This window comes from Varanus komodoensis, unplaced genomic scaffold (assembly GCF_004798865.1).
Source record: "Varanus komodoensis strain SLA01 unplaced genomic scaffold, ASM479886v1 scaffold20_1, whole genome shotgun sequence".
NCBI lineage: Eukaryota > Metazoa > Chordata > Lepidosauria > Squamata > Varanidae > Varanus > Varanus komodoensis.
The window spans coordinates 11,617,246-11,637,967 of NW_025335587.1; the positions used below are offsets into that span (position 1 = coordinate 11,617,246).

A 20,722-nucleotide genomic window follows, 5' to 3' on the forward strand; every position below is an offset into this window, starting at 1 on the left:
AGTTGATTCAACTGGTTAGCTCAATCAGGTCAAACACACTGATCAAACTTATAAGGTTGGATAAGATCAACCAAGCAGCAGCTTTACAAAAAGAAATGGTACTTCGGAAAACTACAAGTGACAAACACCAAAGAAGGTGATGCCTCTTCAACAAGTGAAGCTTGTTGCAACACACCAGTACAAAATTAAAAAACAAAAGTATCCATTCCTCTTTAGAACCTGCATTTCTCATTTATTTATTTATTTAATTTTATTTAAATACGAACAGCCAATAGCCAAGGCTCTCTGTGTATGAAGATTGACTTTAAATATCAACTAACATGTATTTCTCTACCCTGACTGCTCTTTGGAAGGCCAGATACTGAAGATGAAGCTCAAATACTTTGGCCACCTAATGAGAAGGAAGGACTCCCTGGAGAAGAGCCTGATGCTGGGAACAATTGAGGGCAAAAGAAGGAGGGGGCGGCAGAGGATGAGGTGGCTGGATGGGGTCACTGAAGCAGTCGGTGTGAGCGTAAGTGGACTCTGGGGGATGGTGGAGGACAGGGGGGCCTGGAGGAATGTTGTCCGTGGGGTCACGATGGGGCGGACGCAAGTTTGTGACTGACAACAAAAAACATGTATTTTGTCAATCCACTAAGATCTGTTTCACTGGGTGGCAGCCATAATAACTGATGGTCACTTCTGTCGCACTTTTCTGTGAGCATCTTTCAAGATATGGCTTCAGACTACTGTGAGATACAGTTTGGACTCGGAAAGAGAGACCGGGAGGTGATGCACACAAGGCCCTCCAACAAGTTTCACAACAGAAAAGGATCTGACTTAATCTAAAGTGATCAGAAGGTAAACAGCTTCTAAGGGAGGTATGAACTTCACTTCTCAGCTGTTTCCACATATGACTGATTAGATTGGGAAGCAGCTCAGCAATCTGCTTCCTGCACAGGAAATACCAGGGCTTGCAAGATTACGTTCTCAAGTGAGTCCATATTCTAAAGCAACTGAGAAGCACAGTATGAGTCTCCTCTGTGGAAACAGATGGTCCAGATGCAATTGGGATGCTCATCCTCTTGGACTGCCTCACCCACCTTTGAAGCCTCCAACTCCTTTATCTTTTCTTCCGCTTCTGTCAGTTTCTCTTTTAAAGTTGCAATCTCCTTCTCCATGGGCATAACAACTGAACGGAGCTTCTCTGCATCTTCCTGGGCCTGAAGTCAACATTAAGAAGGTATAATTAACTGATCCATTTATGTATTATTGTTTGAAAATTAACAGGAACCCGGGCTCAACATTTTAGACAATCTTTTTCAGATGCTTAAAAGTATGTGCTGGGCACTTCACATATCCCAAGTATGACTTTTGACATAGATGGACCACTTTCTAGCCCCCTTTCTCCCGAAAGACACCTTCTGGAGGGGCAACAAGTTGGGACTGTGTGCCTGTAGGAGGTGTGGCCACAGCCCAAAGGGACCAGAGCCACCCCACGCCACTCTTCTCTGCCACTCCCTCCTGCCTTCTGCGACACACCTCTTTCCCATTCCCTTGCATTTCTGGCTCGTGCCCAGTGAGCTGCTTGACAGAGGGACAGGACATGCTTCCTGGAAGAAACGACCTTGCACAGAGATCCACAGCCTGTGAACCCTATTCTAGTCCTTCAGTATCAGTGTGCCTTGCCTTGAGATGTCATTATGTTGCAGAGGCCCCTGGGAAGCGTTTTAGAGGGGGCGCTGGGTTCAAGCAGAGTGCTGGTCAGGCCTGTAGGGTCCCACTGTTACTCCAGGGGTCTACCTTGAGTGCACCCAGCAGTCCCTGCCAGGAGAAGACTGAAGTGGCAAGCAAGCCATTTTCCAAAGAAGCTTGCCTGCCTTTACTGTGGATCTTCAAGAGAAACTTTAGTAAGTATCACAGGGTTTGAACACCAGATGCTGTGGCCTAGTATTGGAAGAAGGCTCCCTAAGAAGCGGCACCTAAAATCCTGGTTGAAACAATTGACTGACCTGTCTTTCACCTGCTGCATTGCACTGGCCAAGTCAAAGTCCTGTTTGACAACAGCCAGAAATTGTAGATTGCTTTGCATGCACCAGAAGTGCTATAAAACTGACAACTAATGAAGGTAATCTCTTAATTCTTGAAAACTGAAGCAGGAAACTCATCCCACTAGTGACTCAGTCCAGCGTATTTGCATGGTTTCAAAAACCTACGAACATGTTTGACAGGAGATGAGAATGCAGCTGGGAAGAAGTATGGACACCACAGGCAACAACTGCTTTTACACTTTCATAAAATTGAAGGTGGTCAGGAGAAATCACTGGAGCTGTTCTGGGGACAACCCGGGACAAGCCCACCCTCAACCCGGAAGCAGACTTGGGTTTTTGAAAGGGTGTAAAGCAGCTTACACATTTTGGGAAGGAATATAAATGGCTGAGGAGACAGAAGGCCAATCGTTCACGAAAGCCCTGAAGTTCTCCAATCCAGCAATGTCCACAGTGAAAGGCAGCACTGGTGTGTTTGCACCTATTTTCTTCAGTGACTGATGAAGGTGCAAGGCTTCCAACTGGCCTTTCTCAGCCCAACAAACATTGCAGTGGGAATTACTTCAAAGCACACACACACAGAGTTGTGATCCACGAGTTGATAGCTCTTGCTGATTCACCTGGAGCTTAGTAAAGTCAGCAGTTCACTAAAGGCATCGTCCTATGCACAGTTAGGTGGGAAAAAAGCTGAACTACACCAGTTCTACATGCTGGATGGACAACACTGGAAGCCGTCTCTCTCATATTTATATCCTGCCATTTTTCCTACAAGGAAGCCAAGGCAGTTTATATGGTCCTCCTCTCCATTTGTGCTCACAACCCTGTGAGACAGGTTAGGCCAAGAGTCAGGGACTGGCTCAAAGTCACCCAGTGGGCTTCATGGCCAAGTGGGCACTAGAGCCCAAATCTCTGAAGTCCCAGCACAGCACCCTCACCACTAGACCATATTGTCTCTCTCTGGTTTCTGGAAGGTAGCTATGTTAGTTTATAGCAGCACAAACAGCAAAGTCAGTGAAGTGTCATATTTTGACAATACTTTCAGCATAGACATTGCTGGATTGGAGCACTTAATTGCTTGTACTGAATTCATTTTCCTAGGCCTTCCTAACTTCTTGTAGCATCTTGAAATCTTGACAAATTTATTCCAGCAAACACTTTCATGGGTGTTTCCATAAGAAAACGGTCTGAGGCAGAAGAAACCCTGACTGGAAATATTCCGCTCCAGGTCACCTTCCTTCCTTCACAGGCAGCATGCCCAGGGTTTCCAGAGAGTTTCCTAACGAGGCGCTGTCCAGATGAGCCCTACTCCCAGCACGCAAGGCCCCGGCAGCAACCTCGACCCCGGCACAACAGAGCGACTGTTCTGACTTTTAACCTGCTTCTCAAGGAGGCATCGGTGGAGATCAAATACACCATAGAACCCAGCAGGGTGGGCCATCCTGCTCATATCCAAAGTGGGATGCTGGGGATGCTGGCTGTCTCCACAGAGAAGAAGAGCTCAGCATTATGACATGCTCTTTGCAAACAGGTCACATGAGCAAGAGGAAACACCTAGGCTAATATACAGTGGTAGTCCTATGTAGAGTAGACCCACTGAAATGAATACAACTCCAGGTAGCTGTAGGGACTGATTCACATCTTGTCCTACTCTGTATGAACTAAAATGGCATACTATCCTTAGAAATGTATTCTTGCTCACCCACTGGTTTTATGCAGCCAAAAGGCAAACAAATGATTCTGCCAATATCTACCAATATTTATGACGTGACAGGAACATGACTGCACACGGTAGCCAGAACTGCATGGCTGCAAACCCTTCCAGAAAAACACACAATTTGCTAAGTGAACTTGGGATTTTATTGCCTTTTAAGTAGATGATGTATTCTGGGAAATGGTTTCCAGCTCCCTAAAAGCTTCAATCAATGCCATCATTTTTAGTGCAGAGACCAGAGTGGGCACCAAGCCTCTTAACGCAAGCCAAATGTTGAACGTGTTTCCCTACACATGCATTTTGTGGGCAAAACTAGAAAGGTGGTTTAAGTAGAGCAGATAAGTACTGAACAAGCACCAGTTCCCAAATATGATGATGATGATGATGATTTGCATGATAATGCAGATGTGCAATTGGACTACCTCTGCATTGGGGGCTTACATAAAATTTCACATAAGTTGAAATATATGCATGACCATATATGCAGGACCAGCGAGAGATATTTTGGCATCACCCTCCTCATCCCGGGGCCCTCCAGAAGTTTTGGGCCTCAGCTCCAATCAGTCTTGCAGAGTGAGGTTGATGAGAGCTGTAATCTAACACACCTGGGAAGTACCACTTTGGGGAAATCTGTATTAGCACAGGAAGTTTCTCCAAGATGAGCCTCACTGAAAGATAAAGAAGCTACATCCAAACTGGATTCGTTTTGATGGTGCTTGGGCAAGGCAATTCCCTGGGGGATCCTGCTTCAACTTAACTGGCCCTTCTCCTGCTTCTAATGGCACCCAAAATGCCTTACCAGCTAATGCAGTCAGATAAACATCCAATACTATTGAATCATGGTGCCTCGCAGTAGGGCCACCTCTGATCCAGACAGGCAACAAGGGACGCCTTTTGGGGTGGGCCATGGAAGTCCTCTGGCTTCCCAACCAGACACCACAGTATCGGAGCGAAACGGGTGCGGGGGCCAGTTCAGCAACAGTGGCCTGGCCTGCCTTTCAGAGAGGCTTATGCGAAGGGAATTTTACATATGCTTCAGCTACCTTCTTCATTTCATCTTCCAAATTTTCCTCTTCCTGGCCTTCTGAAAGCCTCCTCCGCAGCTCTGCTATTTCCCGCTCCACATTCTCCCGGTACTGGTTCCACTGAGCTCGCTCTTGCTCCAGCCGGTGATGAATCTGGAGTTCACAGTCGCGGACAGTTTCTGTTTCACGAGAACAATGGTGACAGTACATTGTTAATCACTCCTTTAAGCCACTCCGTATCTTTTTCATGTGATAAGCTTATGAGAGGTCTGCCAGAAGAAGAACCTTAAGGACAATTATATGATGCACTGCCGAAATCAGTGGAAGAAGGTGCATCTGATGGAATCAAGTGGCAGCTCAATTGAGCTCAATAATGTTGCAGCAGCTCCCCAGGTCTCAGGTGAGAAAAGTATCTTCCTCAGCCTGCGAGCTGCAGAGAGATGCCAGGGCCAGGACCTAGGGCCCTATGCATGCAAACTGTGTGCTTTATTTCAAAGCAGTGGACTCTCTACTTTGCAAACAAGTATTTCACGATAATATATGTGGTATCAGTATGATTTTTCTTCCAAATGCTCTATTCTCACTTCAAGATCGACTTGCTTCAAAGCTGTGACACTTCTAGCTGCAGGTGGCAAGTTACATGAGTTACACTTACACACACACACACACCCCTCCTCTGTTGTTCCTAGAAACCTAGCATGCCAGGTAGAAGTGTTCCAACCTAGCCTTCTCCATGACAGCTAGTTTTCCCTGTAGAAAGACTGAGGCAAGGGGACAAGAGGTCAAGAAAATCCTGTTCTTGTTTTCCTGGGCTGTATTTCTTTTGTTCCTGCTGACTGCTTCTTAGTTCTGTTAATTTTGCTTGGGGTTTCACGCTTGTTGCTTTTCTGAATATTAGCAATGCTGTTTAGATATGATTGTGTTGAGATCTGTTCTGTTGATTACCATACGCCAGTTCGAACTAACTTAAGAACAGCTGGTTAAAATTGCAAAATAAAATGTTAAAAAGTGTAATTCAGGAAAACCACAAGAGAACGACCTCAGATGACATGTGCAACATTCCAGCTTTACTTCACACACACTCTGATGCATGAGGTTTCTGTATTACCAAGCAGTATTTGGAGAGCAAACCCCTTACAACCAGCTGCATCACTAAACCTGAAACTTCTCGGCGGCAACTCATCCACTTCCATGAGCCCTACCTTTCATTATAGCCTGCAGCGAGGCAACCTCTTCCTGCCATTGCCTCTTCACCTCATCAATCGCTTCCTGCTTTGTATTTTCAGAGACTGTAGCAATGGCCTTAATGTTCTCCATCTCAGCCTGAGCCTCCGTGAGCTGCGTTCGCAGTTGCTCCAAATCATCCTGTGCTGCCTGCAGGACTGCATTTTGTTTCTTCAGATCCTCTGAAATAGATCAGTTCCATTTAAAAGCACAATATACTCTGGTCACAGCGTGAAAGAAGGTCTCTGCGGTCTTCTCTAACCCAGAGCATCACTAAGATCTCACTCTGGTCACCACTGTGGCGGAAATGGGGATATTCAGCTTATATCTCCGCTATGCTTCAAAAGTCATTTTTGCTGTCACGCTTTTAAAAAAAGCTTGCCAATATGAGAACATTTCCATTACATCGTTGCCATACAAACTTCTTGACATACAAATAGATTCCTTTTCCTAAAGAAACTGACCACAGAAAGGCTTTCCTGAATTTCCAGTCTTTCTGGGAAAAGGAAAGGCAAAGTAATTGATAAGGGGAAAGCCTCAGGCATACCAACTGTCAGAATGATTATCCTTGTTATGTACTGGTTTAGACTTGCTCAAGAGCACCTACTAGGAGCCCAAGCTGTTTTACGTATTAGCATCTGTAATCTGTTCTGGACCCTATTTAAAAGCATGACTCAGTTCAGCCCCATCTCAGTGCTGCTGTCCAATTCACTGCTCTCGACTGATGAACATCATATTCAGCATGACTTGGACTGACACTTTCATCAGTAAAATCTAACTCTGAATCTGGTCTCAGCTCTTTTAGAAACCAGTTTTCTTTCTACTACAGCAAGGGCATTCTTTGCCCCCTCCCCCACCCCAGGGCACTGTGATAATGGGATCAACACAAAAGCAAGGCAGACATTCCTTAACAGTCAAAGGATTTCTGTGGTTGATCAAGTGGCACATCGTTTCCTCAAGTTATTGCATTCTTAATGTATGCAGAGACAGGCTGACCTAATTATAGATATACATGTAACAGGATAGTCCAACATAATCTATAGGTATTACGTGGCCTAAACACATCAGAAAATGAGAAGGCTTGAATATAAACAGCATATGCCCCATTTTGACATTCAAGCTGTGTTCCTGTGTTGTCCAGATCCAGTTGTGCTTCCCACTGGGGGGGGGGGGGGCACTATAAGACCAGCATCTGGATTTATCAGCCATCCCACAAAGCCATGGATTGAAATAGGATTTATAAGCCACCCCTAAGTTTAAAGTGTCATCTGGACAACGTGACAAGCCTAGAAGGGGCCAAACTGCTACAGAGGCAAAAAAGACCTGGCACGCTGGCCAAGGGGTTGTGGGGGAGAGCCAATGACAGACACCCAGAAGTGCCCGAGTGCCAGAGGCTCACTGGACTGCCACGGCTGCCAGCCAGAACCGCTGGAGGCTCAGCCTCCTGCAGAGTGGGCCGACCCGAGCACAGCTCAGCTCCCTGTCCTGTCCTGCACTGCAGCTGAGCCCGGCAGAGAAGAGTGGGTCGAATGGACCCCCCCCCCCCCCCCAGGACTGGCAGCAACGGCACTCTCCCTGTACAGCCCAGAGCCTTGGTGGCTCAGCAGTGGCAGCGCTGGATGGAAGGACGTGCTCTGCTCAACCTCCTCCAGAGGCGGCCGTACGAAGTGCCGGTCACCTTACCCAGTTTCCCGCCACCAAGTGGCCGCAGCACCAGGCAGCCTGCATGTGGCACCTCCACAGGTCTTAAAGCAGTGCCTGCAGCCCCGCAGGGTCCACTTGCAAATTGGGGTGAGGGCCGTCCATGGTCCCGTGGGACCCCAAGGGGGAAGGGGCTGTCTCAGGATCCTTGCTGCCCTTTCCACGTATCTGAAATGTCTGGGGGCTGGCAGGCAACGACAGGCCACCCAAGTGTGCATTAAAGCCTGCTGCAAACCTGCTGATGGCACGCTGGACCGTCCTGCTTTCGGGGAGAAACTCGCTTTTGCCTCTGGCACTTGGTCATGCCACAGGACGGGCACTCGGGCCACTGGAGCACTGAGCTCACCGGGTGAGGAAGCCTCCAGAGTGATTTCTCACTCCCACTGGGTGAAAACAGCTTATTATCCAGCCCAATGCTTTGAAGATGACGTTAAGAACATTCTTACAGTAAGCCAGAAGATGTAAGTATTACCCTCTTTAGCCAAATACAACTCTTTAAATTTTGCTCTCTTTTGATTGAATTCCTGCTCAAGATGCTGCTTCGTGCGCAGAAATTCAGCATTGACTTTTTCCAGTTCTGCAACTCGCTGAAGGAGAGCTAAAAATGAACCAAAGGAGAAGGGAAAAGACATGTTACCACAACAGCCAAAAGCATACCATATACTCACTTATTCATGAAGGCAAAGTTTCTTGCATTTCTTTCGGAGATGTATGTGACAAAAATACTGATGTCCACATGGCAAATTTTACTCCCTGCTTGGTTTAGTGTTTTAGTCAAGACATGAGGTACCAATTAGTTTTGGTTCTCTTAAGCAGTAACTATTGCACTTTTTGACTGTAGTATGAAAGCCAACCCTCATATTTCTCCCATTTGCCATTTGGACCAAAGGGGATTGGCACAGATTAGAACAGTCCTAGTCTGTGTTGCGGTTATCAGTGACTACAGCTTGGTACTACCTGACACACTGAAACCCTTTCATGTAGACACACACCTGATTGGATTTCCCACGAAGTTGTGCTGAGTTCTCCTTAGTCACAGACACACACACAAATGCACAAAATTTTGCAAAGCAAGGGTACCACATGCACATGCTTTTCAAGTGTAAGGATGTAAGAAGAGCCATGTTGGATAAGACCCAAAGGTTTATCTACCCCAGTGTTCTGTCTGCTACACAGTGGCTAAACAAAAGAACTACTTTCTGCTGTGAATGTCTGGAAAAGTCAAGATAAGATGTCAACTATGGCCTTAAATGTTGTGAGTTGAAATTACAATTTCTTTTTGTCAAAAGCCATCCGGAAAACATGTTCACTCACTTCCCACCTTTGCACTAAGTGATTAAGAATCTATTTTCACACCCTGTTTTAACAAAAGTTTTACGTCTCACCAAACTGTATCAGGCAACCGAATTAACCACAAAAATTTACCATCACGTATCCTGTTTCTGTTGTGACCACCTTTCTAGCTCATGTTAGATTCTCTGGCAAAGTTTCTTCAGTTTAAGAAATGCATTTTAACTCTTTGTTCTTTAACAACCATTCTAGTTAGAGCTCAGTAAGCAAGGATGTATGCATCTCTTTAAGGGAAATACCCCTACACCTGACTTATTCTCTAATTTGACCCTTGCAGCAACCTGATCCCAGTTGTTCCCATGTCATTAAGGGACTGATAGGACACTTCCGGCTATCATGGTTGAACTAGAACTGGGGGAAGGTGGGAAAGCGCAAGCTAAAGTGATGAATATAGATGGTAAATGTCTGCTGAAACTTAGGCCTGACTTTAGAATGCAAAAGAGCACAGGACAACTTCCAACATTTGAAAATCTTAGAAATGGCAAAGGGTATGAATGATGATCACTAGGAAATGTTGTGGGTAATTGGGTGTTTTCTCGCCTTAAAGTGGAATCTACACCCCTTCTCACACACTCATTTTATAGAAGGGGAGAACCTGTTTTCAACCTCTGTTGCATGAACGTCTTTCACATTTGCACAACAGCTTTGCAGCAATAGCCCCATTATGGCATAAACAGGATCACTACACCTTCATTATACATTAGAACTGCCTAACATACTGCGTACATACTAAACATACATCACAATAAATATTAGCACAAGATCATGGGCCAGATCTGTCACATTTATCCTGCATACGCTTCAACCTTGGAAGTGCAAGCCCTTTCACCCACACATTACCAATGCACTTTTCTTCCCTCCTTCAGGGTAGACTTTGCCATAACTTCCAGGTCAGGATCCTCCAAGTTCCCCACTTCTTGCCCTCTGGATTGCCACTACCCAGCCCACCTAACCTCATTTAGCCAGGATGCAGTGCTGCAAGGCAGGTTGGGAGGTGGATGCTCCGGACTTCCTGGAGGCTTGGAGGAGCACTGAAAGGCAGGAGGATATTGAAAGGCATCCCCTTGACATTTAACGGCAAGAGGATCACATTGCCCATAAGCACTACTTAGATTCAGCTAGCTTGTTTTCATTTTTTTTCTTCTGCAGTGCTTCTGAATTATGCAAATAAGTTTTCTCTCTGCTCTTACTATTAATCTTCCCCCAGTCTTTCACATGTACGGGCAAATTTCTGGGTAGGCAGTCTCACCTTGTCAATTTCCCTGTAGTTCATCTACTCCATCATCCTACAGAGAGCTGAAACATACTGGAAAATTAGCAGGACTACACGAGCATGCCAGACAGATGAATCTGCACTCTTCTGAAAGACTGCAGGGAGGTATGACCCCCATTTGCACACACTGCGAGAGCCACGAAGAGAGAGAGAGGAACCAGCAAATTGCCTTCAGTTTTTTAAAAATGGAACCTACATATTGGATTAATGAGCTACAGCTCAAGTTGATACCAGTGGCAAGAAATTCAACCAGGGCCAAACCAGAAACATTTGTTGCGTTTTCATCTCTGAAATGTAATTCTCATACAAGTGTGAAGAGCTTCAGCTACTGGGCAGTAGAGACATGAAAATAAAATAATAAATAATAATACATTCCTAGCTGAGAAAACTGAAGCGGAAATAACTTAGGAAAAATTCAACTAAGCAGGTCTCTTTTGGAATAAATATGTGTACATGCAAATAGAGGAGCCTGGTTCAAAAACTTTCTGCCTTATCTGAAGTAAAAACACTCTTTTGGTTACTCCTTAGGCAGTTTTTTTTCCTTAGGTCTGGGAAGCTTTGCTCCTACCAGTCAGGCATCTGTAACAAAATCTTCCATATTTAATTACACAGGCCATGAATATAGTAAACAAACCTTGATGGGTCAGGGGTGCACCGATGGAAGATCACCTGACTGAAACAGAAGACTGGAACAAGAGACAGAGCAATGCATTCTATAAGTGCTGGCATGAGATTAGTATGAGGCAGCAAAATCAAGGCCAGCACTATCATTAGGCAAAGTGAGGCAGCTGTCTTAGGCAGCAAATGCTGAGAGATGCAGCACTGACAGAGCTCTGTGTGTCATGCTGCTTGCCCTGTGCACCTAAGCTGGACTGCAGTACCCAGGTGCAGTTCAAGGATGCTATCCCATCACTAGTGTTGAAGTCAGAATCAGCTGCAGCCCTGCCAGACAAGCGATTTTGGAAGTCATGAAAAGTACTATTTGACAGGCCTGATTTCAGTGACAATTATGCTAAAGTTTCTCATTCTGCAAAGAACATAGTGATTGTTCCAGAACGCAGGCAAAGCTGATTATCAATAAGATTATTTTCGAGTACAGTCTATTTATAAAGTAATAGCACAGAAGCTTTCCTGAATGCATTAAGCAGAAAGCAAGCAACCACCAGTTCACAAGTGTAACTGGAGAACAAGATTCTGAAGACGAATTCCAGAAGTATATCTGCCTTCATTACAGAACAAAGTGTTTTCTAGCACCTCTGGAGATCAGTTAATGTACTGTGGATTATATGTACCTATGTTCATGTTCAGTATCACCCACATCTATGTTCTCGTGGCATTTGCAATGCATCCAAATAACTTTTGTTAGAAATCTTCATGCAATTAACTCTTCTATACCCTAATGATGGTTGACGCTCCCACCACGTTCAGCAATTTTAAATGGGACAGCAGTGGCTTTGAAATCAGAAAGCCACCCTGTAACATCCCCTCCAAATACAGCCATGGACAACATCAAGCCTCAACAAAGACACATAATCGTTACCTTGGCCCAACTGAGCCTCCGCAAAATTAAGACAGTAACTTTTTCCAAGCTCTCCAAAATGCACCAATTAAATGTGACATGACTCACTTTTTTGGTCCAATGTATGACAAATATTTTTAATTAATAGTTATCATCAGGGTGGCAAACAAGATGAGCCCCCACTGTCACATTTATTTGATTCAGAAAGTGCCCCCGCCTACTAATGTGCCTGCCCCATCTCCCAAATGGGCAGTAGAGAATTTTATTTATTCTGAGAAAACCATTTATTTCGCCTTCTACTTCTTGGAGGAAAAACAAGTTGCAAACATAATGAATATGTAAAAATAAAAAGTGAACATCACTATATTAAATGTAGTTGAAAGACCTCACCTTGAGTGCTTATGCCCTCAGCTTGAAAGCAAGTGAGTCAAAAGAAACGTAGTGAGGAATGGTAGTGGAGGACAGGAAGCTGCCTGCTTCATTCATCCCTAACATTTACGCACAGGCAGGGTCTGGTCTCTCAGCACAGGCTAGCACTTTTAATGGCCTTTCGTGATAGCTAAGCTATTTCTACTGCATTTTACTTGTTTCATTTATTAGAGGTTTTCTTTCTATCTGGTACTTCTATTTTATCTCCTGTTCATATTTGCTCTTTCACATTTGTCAAGTGTATTTACTTGAATTTTAAATGTTTTAAATTGTTGGCCATCTTGAGGCAATCCGGGCAAATGGCAGGACACGAATGCTATAAGCAGAACCAAAACAGCACAAAGGAGCATGACTGTGTGCAACTGTCAGAGGTGGGCACCAAACAGGAACACAGAGCTCTCTAGTCCCAAGCAGCCAAGGGCCCCCAATGGCAGCGGCTAGTCTACTCCAGTCAATACTTCAGATAAAGTAGCCTTGCATTTGTTTGACAGTGGGTTTGCACCCTTCCCTTATGCAAGTTGCCATTAAGACAAGACAGCAAATTCACACACAGCACTTGGTTGAATATCCAAAGCCACCCTTTCCAAGAGCCTTCCAAAGAGGTTCTAAACTGTACGGGTCTGTGGAAATGTAGCTACTTCTTCATACTATAAATTATCGTGTCTACAAAAACAATGTCTGATTCAGTAGCTCAGACTCAAGAATTTGGGGGGCTGATTCATGATTTTGAACATCTGGGCTAGCAGTAAAGATCTCTCACTCTTCTTCATTAGCTGGAAGACTTGAACAGTTACGAACATGCAAAATGCCAAAAATTCTCTCCTGAAAGCATCTGAAGGCCCAGAGTAGAAAGACAAAACACTTGCACAGAGGAGCTGCAACGGAGGTTTGAATGAAGCAAGACAGTGAGCACACAGAGTTACTCAAATGTCACAGTGCTTAATCATGGCTATATCATCAAATAAGAAAAGGTCTGGTTCACACCCACATATGCTTCCAAGAAATACATTGTCGGAGAGAAAGGGTGACAGGGGGGCATGGGCTGAAATTCTGCATGACTGACTGTTTAGGTAATGCTCACTCATATCCATAGAACAGCTTAGATGAAAGACATTCAGAGGCTTTGAGTAACACTCCATCTAGGGCTGTTACACAAAGAAATATTATAGCATAATCCTACACGTGCCTGCTCAGAAATCAGACACACGGAGATCCTGTGTTTACAGCATGGCAGTTCATCAATTGATTCATCTAGAAATGGAAGCTGCATATGGATAAATAGATCTAAAAATGTAACACACTTCTTTCCCTAACTGATGCATGTCTGTCAGAGCAAGAATAAGAGGCATTCCCTGTACTTTCTAACATAAGAGGTAATGATTCTTCAAAAGTTGGCACTTGGCAGCTGCAGGGTTTTGTTTTGTTTTTTAAAGAAGAACTTATATGAAATATATTCAAATATCTACTGCATCAGAACCAGCTTTAGTTGTATACATTAATTAATCTAACCAATTAAAATAAAGCATTGCAGGCCTTATTTAACCCTATTAAAACCCTCAGACACATTTAGTAATACACACACACACCCCAATACCACTGGTTATAATACTCATCACAATTAATATGAACAGATTCCAATCTATAGTAACATTAAACAGAAGCCAAAGTGCAATCAAATAAGTAAGAACTGGTAAAGTTTAGAAAGTAACTGAAATATCCCCTAGCACTATCTGAGAACACAATTTAAACTAGCTATGTTTAGGTATCATGATAAACCACAGTTTATGGTGATGAGAACTGGCCACAACAAGCCTTGGGCAGGCAAGCTTATTGCACTCTAGGGTGACCATTAGAACAAAAGCTTCTTTTTCTCTTCAAGTACAGAACAGTTATAACTTTACATCCAGAGCCTAAGCTGCAGTTCATTTTAACTATGATGTATTAAAACCACACAGCTTCATAAACCATGGACTGAAGTTGACTTATTTCAGAGAAACCACAGTTAAGAACAGTTTGCATTTTTCAGGCAAGATGGTAAACTGTGGTTAATCAGAAATCAAACCTTTGGGTCCTGTTTTTGCAGTTGTACCAGAGGAGGAAAAATGAAGGGGAAACATAAAAACACAAGGTTCACCGCAGCTCATCCTGGTTACAATGATTTAGCAGGTTGTCTGAATGTAATCACCCATTTCTCATGGAATACAAAAGATGCACAAAGAGAAATAGAAGCAAGGCCTGGGTTCTCCAAACATGTCAGCTTCCTCACCCATGGCTTCATCACCCATGCTGCGCTCCATCTCTCCTCCACTGTCCCATTCGCCTGCCTGCATGCAATTCTTTACCAGCTCTGGCTACAAGGGGAGCACTGAACTACAAGATTATATGATTGTGGGCCTCCCGCTTGGCTTATCAGTCAACAGGAACTAGAAGATAGCAAGGTACTCAGGGCACAAACTATTTATGAGGACCAATGACTAAAGCAAACAACCTGAATATTTATTTTCCAACTCGTACAAAAGCAGCTTTGCCCAGTAACAGGGTTTGCCACTGGAGAGCTCTGGACACTCACAGTTCCATCCTAGGCATGTCTGCTCAAAAGAAAAATTGTCCCATCCCTTAAAGGCCAGAAGCAAGAATCAGGTTTGTACTTGAGAATAGCTCTCTCTTGCCATAAAGAGGATAGCATGCAAGCATAACCCTCCACAAGGTTTTCACACTGAGGAGAAGTCAGGGGATTGACCAGATGCTTCCTCAGCACAGCAATATTGAAACTAGTATTATTATTACATTGTGCTTATGTCCCATCATTCTTTCTGCTGTAAGGAACTCAAAGTGGCTTACATAGCTCCACTGTGTCCACAACAACCCTGTGAGGTAGGTCAGGCTTAGAGGGAGTGACTTGCAAAGCCACACAGTGAGCTTCATGGCTGAGAGGGGACTAGAGTCCAGCTCTCTCAAGTCCCAGTCCAGCACTCTTGCCATACCACACTGTCTCTTGGCCCTTTTGCATCAGCAGAGACTTCCTCATGATACTAATTTGGATGCCAGGAAGCACCTCCTGACAGTCAGGACCCCAAGGGTGTGGAATGGGCTTCCACGAGAGGTGGTTGAGGCCCCATCGGTGCGGGTGTTCAAGGATAGGCTGGACGTCCACATGGTGGGCATGTCATGAGTGGAGCTGGCTAGTGCCGGAGGTCAGACTAGAAGGCCCGGGAGGCCCCTTCTGACTTGCTCTGTTTCTCTGTTTCTAATCTACATCCACTTTGGCTCCAAGCATATTCACATATGGCATATCCAGTTTATTAATGTAAGAGTAATAGCATCACAGTTTTAACCTCAAGTAAACATTCTTGCTTTCTAATATTGCATAAGTACAAAGAGCATCAAAACTGAAATCTGTCTCTCTCCTCCAAGCAATTCCACAACATGCATGGCCTGCAAAAGGAAAGTCATTGCAGTAATCATCATTAAAAAAAATACTTAGTTACAAACCAAGTTACTTGATAACAACAAGCAACTATGCATGCAGGTTTAGAAGCACTAAAACCGGGAACCCTCCATGAAGGACATTAGGAGGGTGAGTACCCGGAGGAGGGCTTTCTCTGCGGTGGCACCCAATCTATGGAATGCGCTCCCCAGAGAGGTCCGCCTGGCGCCGTCGTTATTTGTTTTTCAGCACCAGGCCAAGACCTTTTTATTTAAACGGCATTTTAATTGTTAGCTTATTTATTGATTTTGTATCTTTGGCCAGGGCGTTTCCAATTATATTGTTTTTATATGATTATATGTATTTATTTATTGTTGTAAGCCGCCCTGAGGCTTCGGCGAATGGGGCGGCATAGAAGTTTACTAAATAAATAAATAGAAAAGCATATGAATTTCAAAATTACAAACCTGCTTTAAATTACAACTGAAATCAGTGATTGAAATAATGGTGGTTTAGATCAACCACCTTGACAGTCACTTCACAATCAGCTCCCTGCAACATACATCCTTGCATAATATCACATTACTATGGATATCACCTAATATGGCTGATCCGACTATCAGTTTTACGATTTGATAAATCACCTTAGTCCAAAGGCCACCATGAAAGCTTTCTAAGGTGAACAAGGCAAACTTAGTGTGCGCTGAAATGACTGGTGACTGTTGCATCTGGCTGTGTACAAGGGCCGCTATTCCAGGAAACGGGGGAAATGTACTAACCGCTTCTGCTCCCATCACCCTCCTGGCTCCCAGGGAGGCGGACCATGTTCCTCCTGTCCATCTCCCTTTGTCCCCGCTGCTCAAAATGGCTTAGTAGTCTGGGCACTTTCCGAAGAATATAATAATGGATTTTTAAGCCATATGATAACTGAAGCCATCTGTTTCCAGACAGGTAATGAGGGAAAAAAATCCCTCGGGGCTTGTATATACAAGAAAAAAAATCTAGATTAACTAAGGATTTGAAATGAAACCACATTAGACCTCTGAATGAGCATTCAGCTTGGTGGTGAAGCAATTTTGCTCCACCTAATTAACTCAGGCTACTCAAAACCACTATCAGCATTAGGAAAGAATTAACTGGATAATGCTGTATGTGTTTCATGTGCACACTGCTTACTCCATTTGATTTATATTGGCTCTCCTTCCGGCAAGCTCTGTTTACTCTCCTGTCAGACTCTCCTTACCACAACTGACACCTGGCCCCCGTTTCAAATCTACCTTCTTATGTAATACCAGAACACAAGAAGAGCACAATCATCATCTTTATGTATGTTGGCAGCAGGAAAGTTAAAAGCAATTTTCCTGATCCATGATAGTATCAACTGCTGAGGGGAATCCCTAGCTAAAATGCTTTCAATTTTGGAAATGTATATTTTGGAATTTTAAGTTAATTCCTCTGTATTGCTTCTGGAATATATAGGGAAAGAAAGATGGAAAAGAGCCATACATACTATTTTGTGACTTGGTATACAGTATTGCAATGTCCATTGGTTACAAACAATAAATTGAGCTACAAATAATCAGACAGCAAAATAGGGGATCATGCAGCCATATAAATCAAACAGCAAAGTATTTATTTATTTATTTATTTAAATTTAATTTAGGAGGCTTCTATGCCATCCCATTCGATGAAGCCTCGGGGCGGCTCACAATAATAAACACAATATAAACACAATACAATTTGAATAATTATAATTTCCCAAAGTAGGGAAAAACACACACGCAGTTTACACAATTAAAGAAACTATCATTTGTTCATTGTGCGTTGCCTGGGGGTGTGCAAGAATGAACAAGTATGCTAGTTCTTGACTGGTCATTCTCCTCCACTTTTCCAAACAACTCAGGGTTAAAATACTGGGTTGCCTCCCCTTCAACAATCCAGATGGTTCTAGGTTTGCACTCCAAAATAATCCATGGGTAAACAAGGCTAAACCATAAATTATTTAATCACGTGAACCAGGTCACAGCCTTGGGAGTACAGTGTCACTGCACAATTATTGTTGTTAGTCGCAAAGTCGTGCCTGACCCATCACGACCCCATGATTCCTCCAGGCCATGGGTCCTCAAACTATGGCCAGCGGGCCGGATTCGGCACACCGTGCCCATTTATCCAGCCCACCTCAGAGGTTCTGGACTCGCCGCATGCGTGCATGTGGTGAGGTGGGGGCTTGCTCATGTGGAGATCGGTTTGGACCCACTCAGAGAAAAGGATCTCCCTGTGAGCAAGCTGGCACCTCGCTGCATGTGTGTGCGTGCGCACCCCAGCCCGCACCCCCCCCCATACCGCCTTGGCGGTACGTGCCCATCAAAGTTTGAGGACCCCTGCTCCAGGCTCTCCTGTCCTCCACCATCCCTCAGACTACAGAATTACATGGAGACAAAAACCTAGAAGTGCCAAAGTGCCTTGTTCCTTCTAGAGATAAACTTTAAAAACCAAGATGGAGCAGCAATGCTGAAAAGTTTGTTGGCTCAGTGACACACAGGCTGTGTTGCACCATGCCAACTTGTTCTAAGAGACTGCTCCCAACTTTCCATTTAGTTCACGCTTTCCAGTTTGGAGTAAAAAGAAACATTCATGTGGTCAACAAGGTATTAAAATTCACACTTGATTACGCAGCACCACCGCACACTTACAATCATGCTCACCAACTGCAAACAGAACATCAGTTTGACGGGTTTCACTTAGATTCTCTACATGCTGCCTGATGGTATTTTGAGGCATCGGCTGGCTTGAATTCCCAGTTTTCAAGAAAGGAAAGCAAAAGGGGGGGGAAAAAACACCAGCGGACAAGCAATACCAGAAAAATGAGAGCGTATACGTTCTGAAACTTTTTATTCTCTCACCATTTTAATTGTTGATATGATTATTTGGTTTTAAATTGGCTTTTATTACATCGTTACTAGTACATATAGACTGTTGTTAATTATTGTCATTTTTGTTCTGGTTTTATTGTTTATTGTTCATGTCAGCTGGCTTTTAGTGGTTGTACAGATGTTTTATGATTGGTGCATTTGCTTTTAAACCTATTGCTGTTTTAAACGGACTGTGGCTATTATATATAGTTTTAGTAGGATTTTATTGTATAACCACTCTAAGAGCTAAGTTCTAATGAATGGGATATAAAAGCCATTTATCTATAAACAAACAAATAAACAAAGTGGCAAACAGCACAGAATGTTTTGCCTTTATATACCCCATGTTTATCAGTACAGGGAAGCAGAAGTGAGCAAAGATATTATAATGATCCGAATAAAGAACTGTGTGTGAAAGCAAGCAAATATGATGCCTGGGCAGAGCAATCCTAAGAGCCCCTGGACAGCATCAAGAGAGCCATGGGATTTTTCAGATTCCCAGATCTGAGCTCAGAGAGCTGGGGAATCTGCATTCCTGCCGCCCTCCCTACACCTGACAGCTGGCTCAGAAAGAAGCCACACAGACTCTCTCTCAAAAGTCCAGGGCTGACCTCAGAAAGCAAGGAAGAGGCTGGGTCCAACAGGATATCATGATACTGGCTATGCTCCAGCCTCCTTTCTTCCCTCTCTGAAGCACTGCAACAACCCAATGGCCAAGATCAGCCACCGAGCCAATTTGCAGGGTGCAAGGAGCGGTGAGGTGAAGATTCTCTCCATGTTCCACTCTTTTTGCATAAGAAACTTGTAGGCCTCCAAGTCCAAAGTCTTACAGGCATCCCAACTGGATTGCACCCAATCTTTCTTTTAAAATCTGAAATTGTTTTGCACATCCAGTCTCTTATAGATGCCACCACTTCCTGATCACTCACATGCACCTGAGGGGTAAATTCCATATTATGTTCAGGCAACTCATACTCTAAAACTTAAAACAAACGCTGCACGTTAAAAATCACACCTAGTACTCGCAATTTAAGCATGTGTCTGCTTCCTGCACTTGCAAGTCTAATTCCCTGCTTGCACTAAGCACACGTGCAGGCATACTAGACTCTTACAGACCTACCCCCAACCCATTCAACTTCTCACCCCTGAAACTGATGCTACACAAGACATTGTTGTATCAACTCCTCACACTCTTGGAACTTCAGATAAGTAAGGCTTTTTCTGTAGATGTCACAGTTGCAAAACTCCCTTTCCCATCCCAGCCTAAAGTTAGCTTAATCTTTGGTGCCTTTTCAAAGGATTTTTGTTTGCAAAGGCATTTTGTATTGTTCAATGTCATTTTCCATCAGTCCAGTTCCATACTATTTTAATTTCATATGCAGAATCCAATGAACAGTAAGCAAATCCCACTGGTTTCAACAGGAGAGTTAAATATGTGCTAAAGCTTTATAACAAGCCTACTCAGAAGTAACTCCTATTAAGTTGAATACGGCTTATGTACAGGTAAACTGGTACAGGACTGCAGTCTAAATTTTTCCCACTGAAATAAATGGAACTCAAAAGTGCTCAATTTATTTTATTATTTTATTTAAAACATTTCTATGCCGCTCCTATCGCAACAAAGCCTCAAGGCGGCTCACAACAAAAACAAAAACATACAAAATCAGACAAAAATTATACACTAAAAATATTAAAACCTGGTGCATCTCGGCTTAAAATTCTTTTAAAATCCTACATAATAAATTAACACTTAAAATAAGTTTTAAATAAAAAGGTCTTAGCCTGGCGCCAAAAAACAAATAGCAACAGTGCCAGGCGGACCTCTCTGGGGAGCACATTCCATAGGTGGGGAGCCACCGCAGAGAAGGCCCTCCTCCGGGTACTCACCCTCCTAATATCATTCACAGAGGGTTCCCGGAGAAGGGCATCTGTTGCTGATCTCAAGGGGCGGGAGGGCATATATGGATGCAAGCGTTCCCTTAGATACCCAGGGCCCAAGCCGTTGAGGGCTTTATAGGTCATAACCAGCACCTTGAATTGGGCCCGGACTTCAATCGGGAGCCAGTGGAGCTGACGGGGACTGGGCATTGTTCTCATATAACCCCAGTCCTCCGTCAGCTC

The 20,722-nt window shown here is 43.9% G+C and overlaps 1 protein-coding gene across 7 annotated transcripts in view; it reads right to left on the bottom strand.

Moving 5' to 3' along the window:
- Window positions 1–20,722, bottom strand: part of RABEP1 (rabaptin, RAB GTPase binding effector protein 1) — a 72,819-nt gene that overhangs the window by 33,724 nt on the left and 18,373 nt on the right. For all 7 annotated transcript variants that reach the window (XM_044429799.1, XM_044429798.1, XM_044429797.1 and 4 more), the window contains exons 2-5: window positions 8,164–8,289; window positions 5,969–6,172; window positions 4,785–4,945; window positions 1,086–1,205 (exon numbers count right to left, since the gene is read on the bottom strand). In XM_044429799.1, the coding sequence (XP_044285734.1) occupies window positions 1,086–1,205; window positions 4,785–4,945; window positions 5,969–6,172; window positions 8,164–8,289 (611 nt within the window). The remainder of the gene's footprint in view (window positions 1–1,085; window positions 1,206–4,784; window positions 4,946–5,968; window positions 6,173–8,163; window positions 8,290–20,722) is intronic.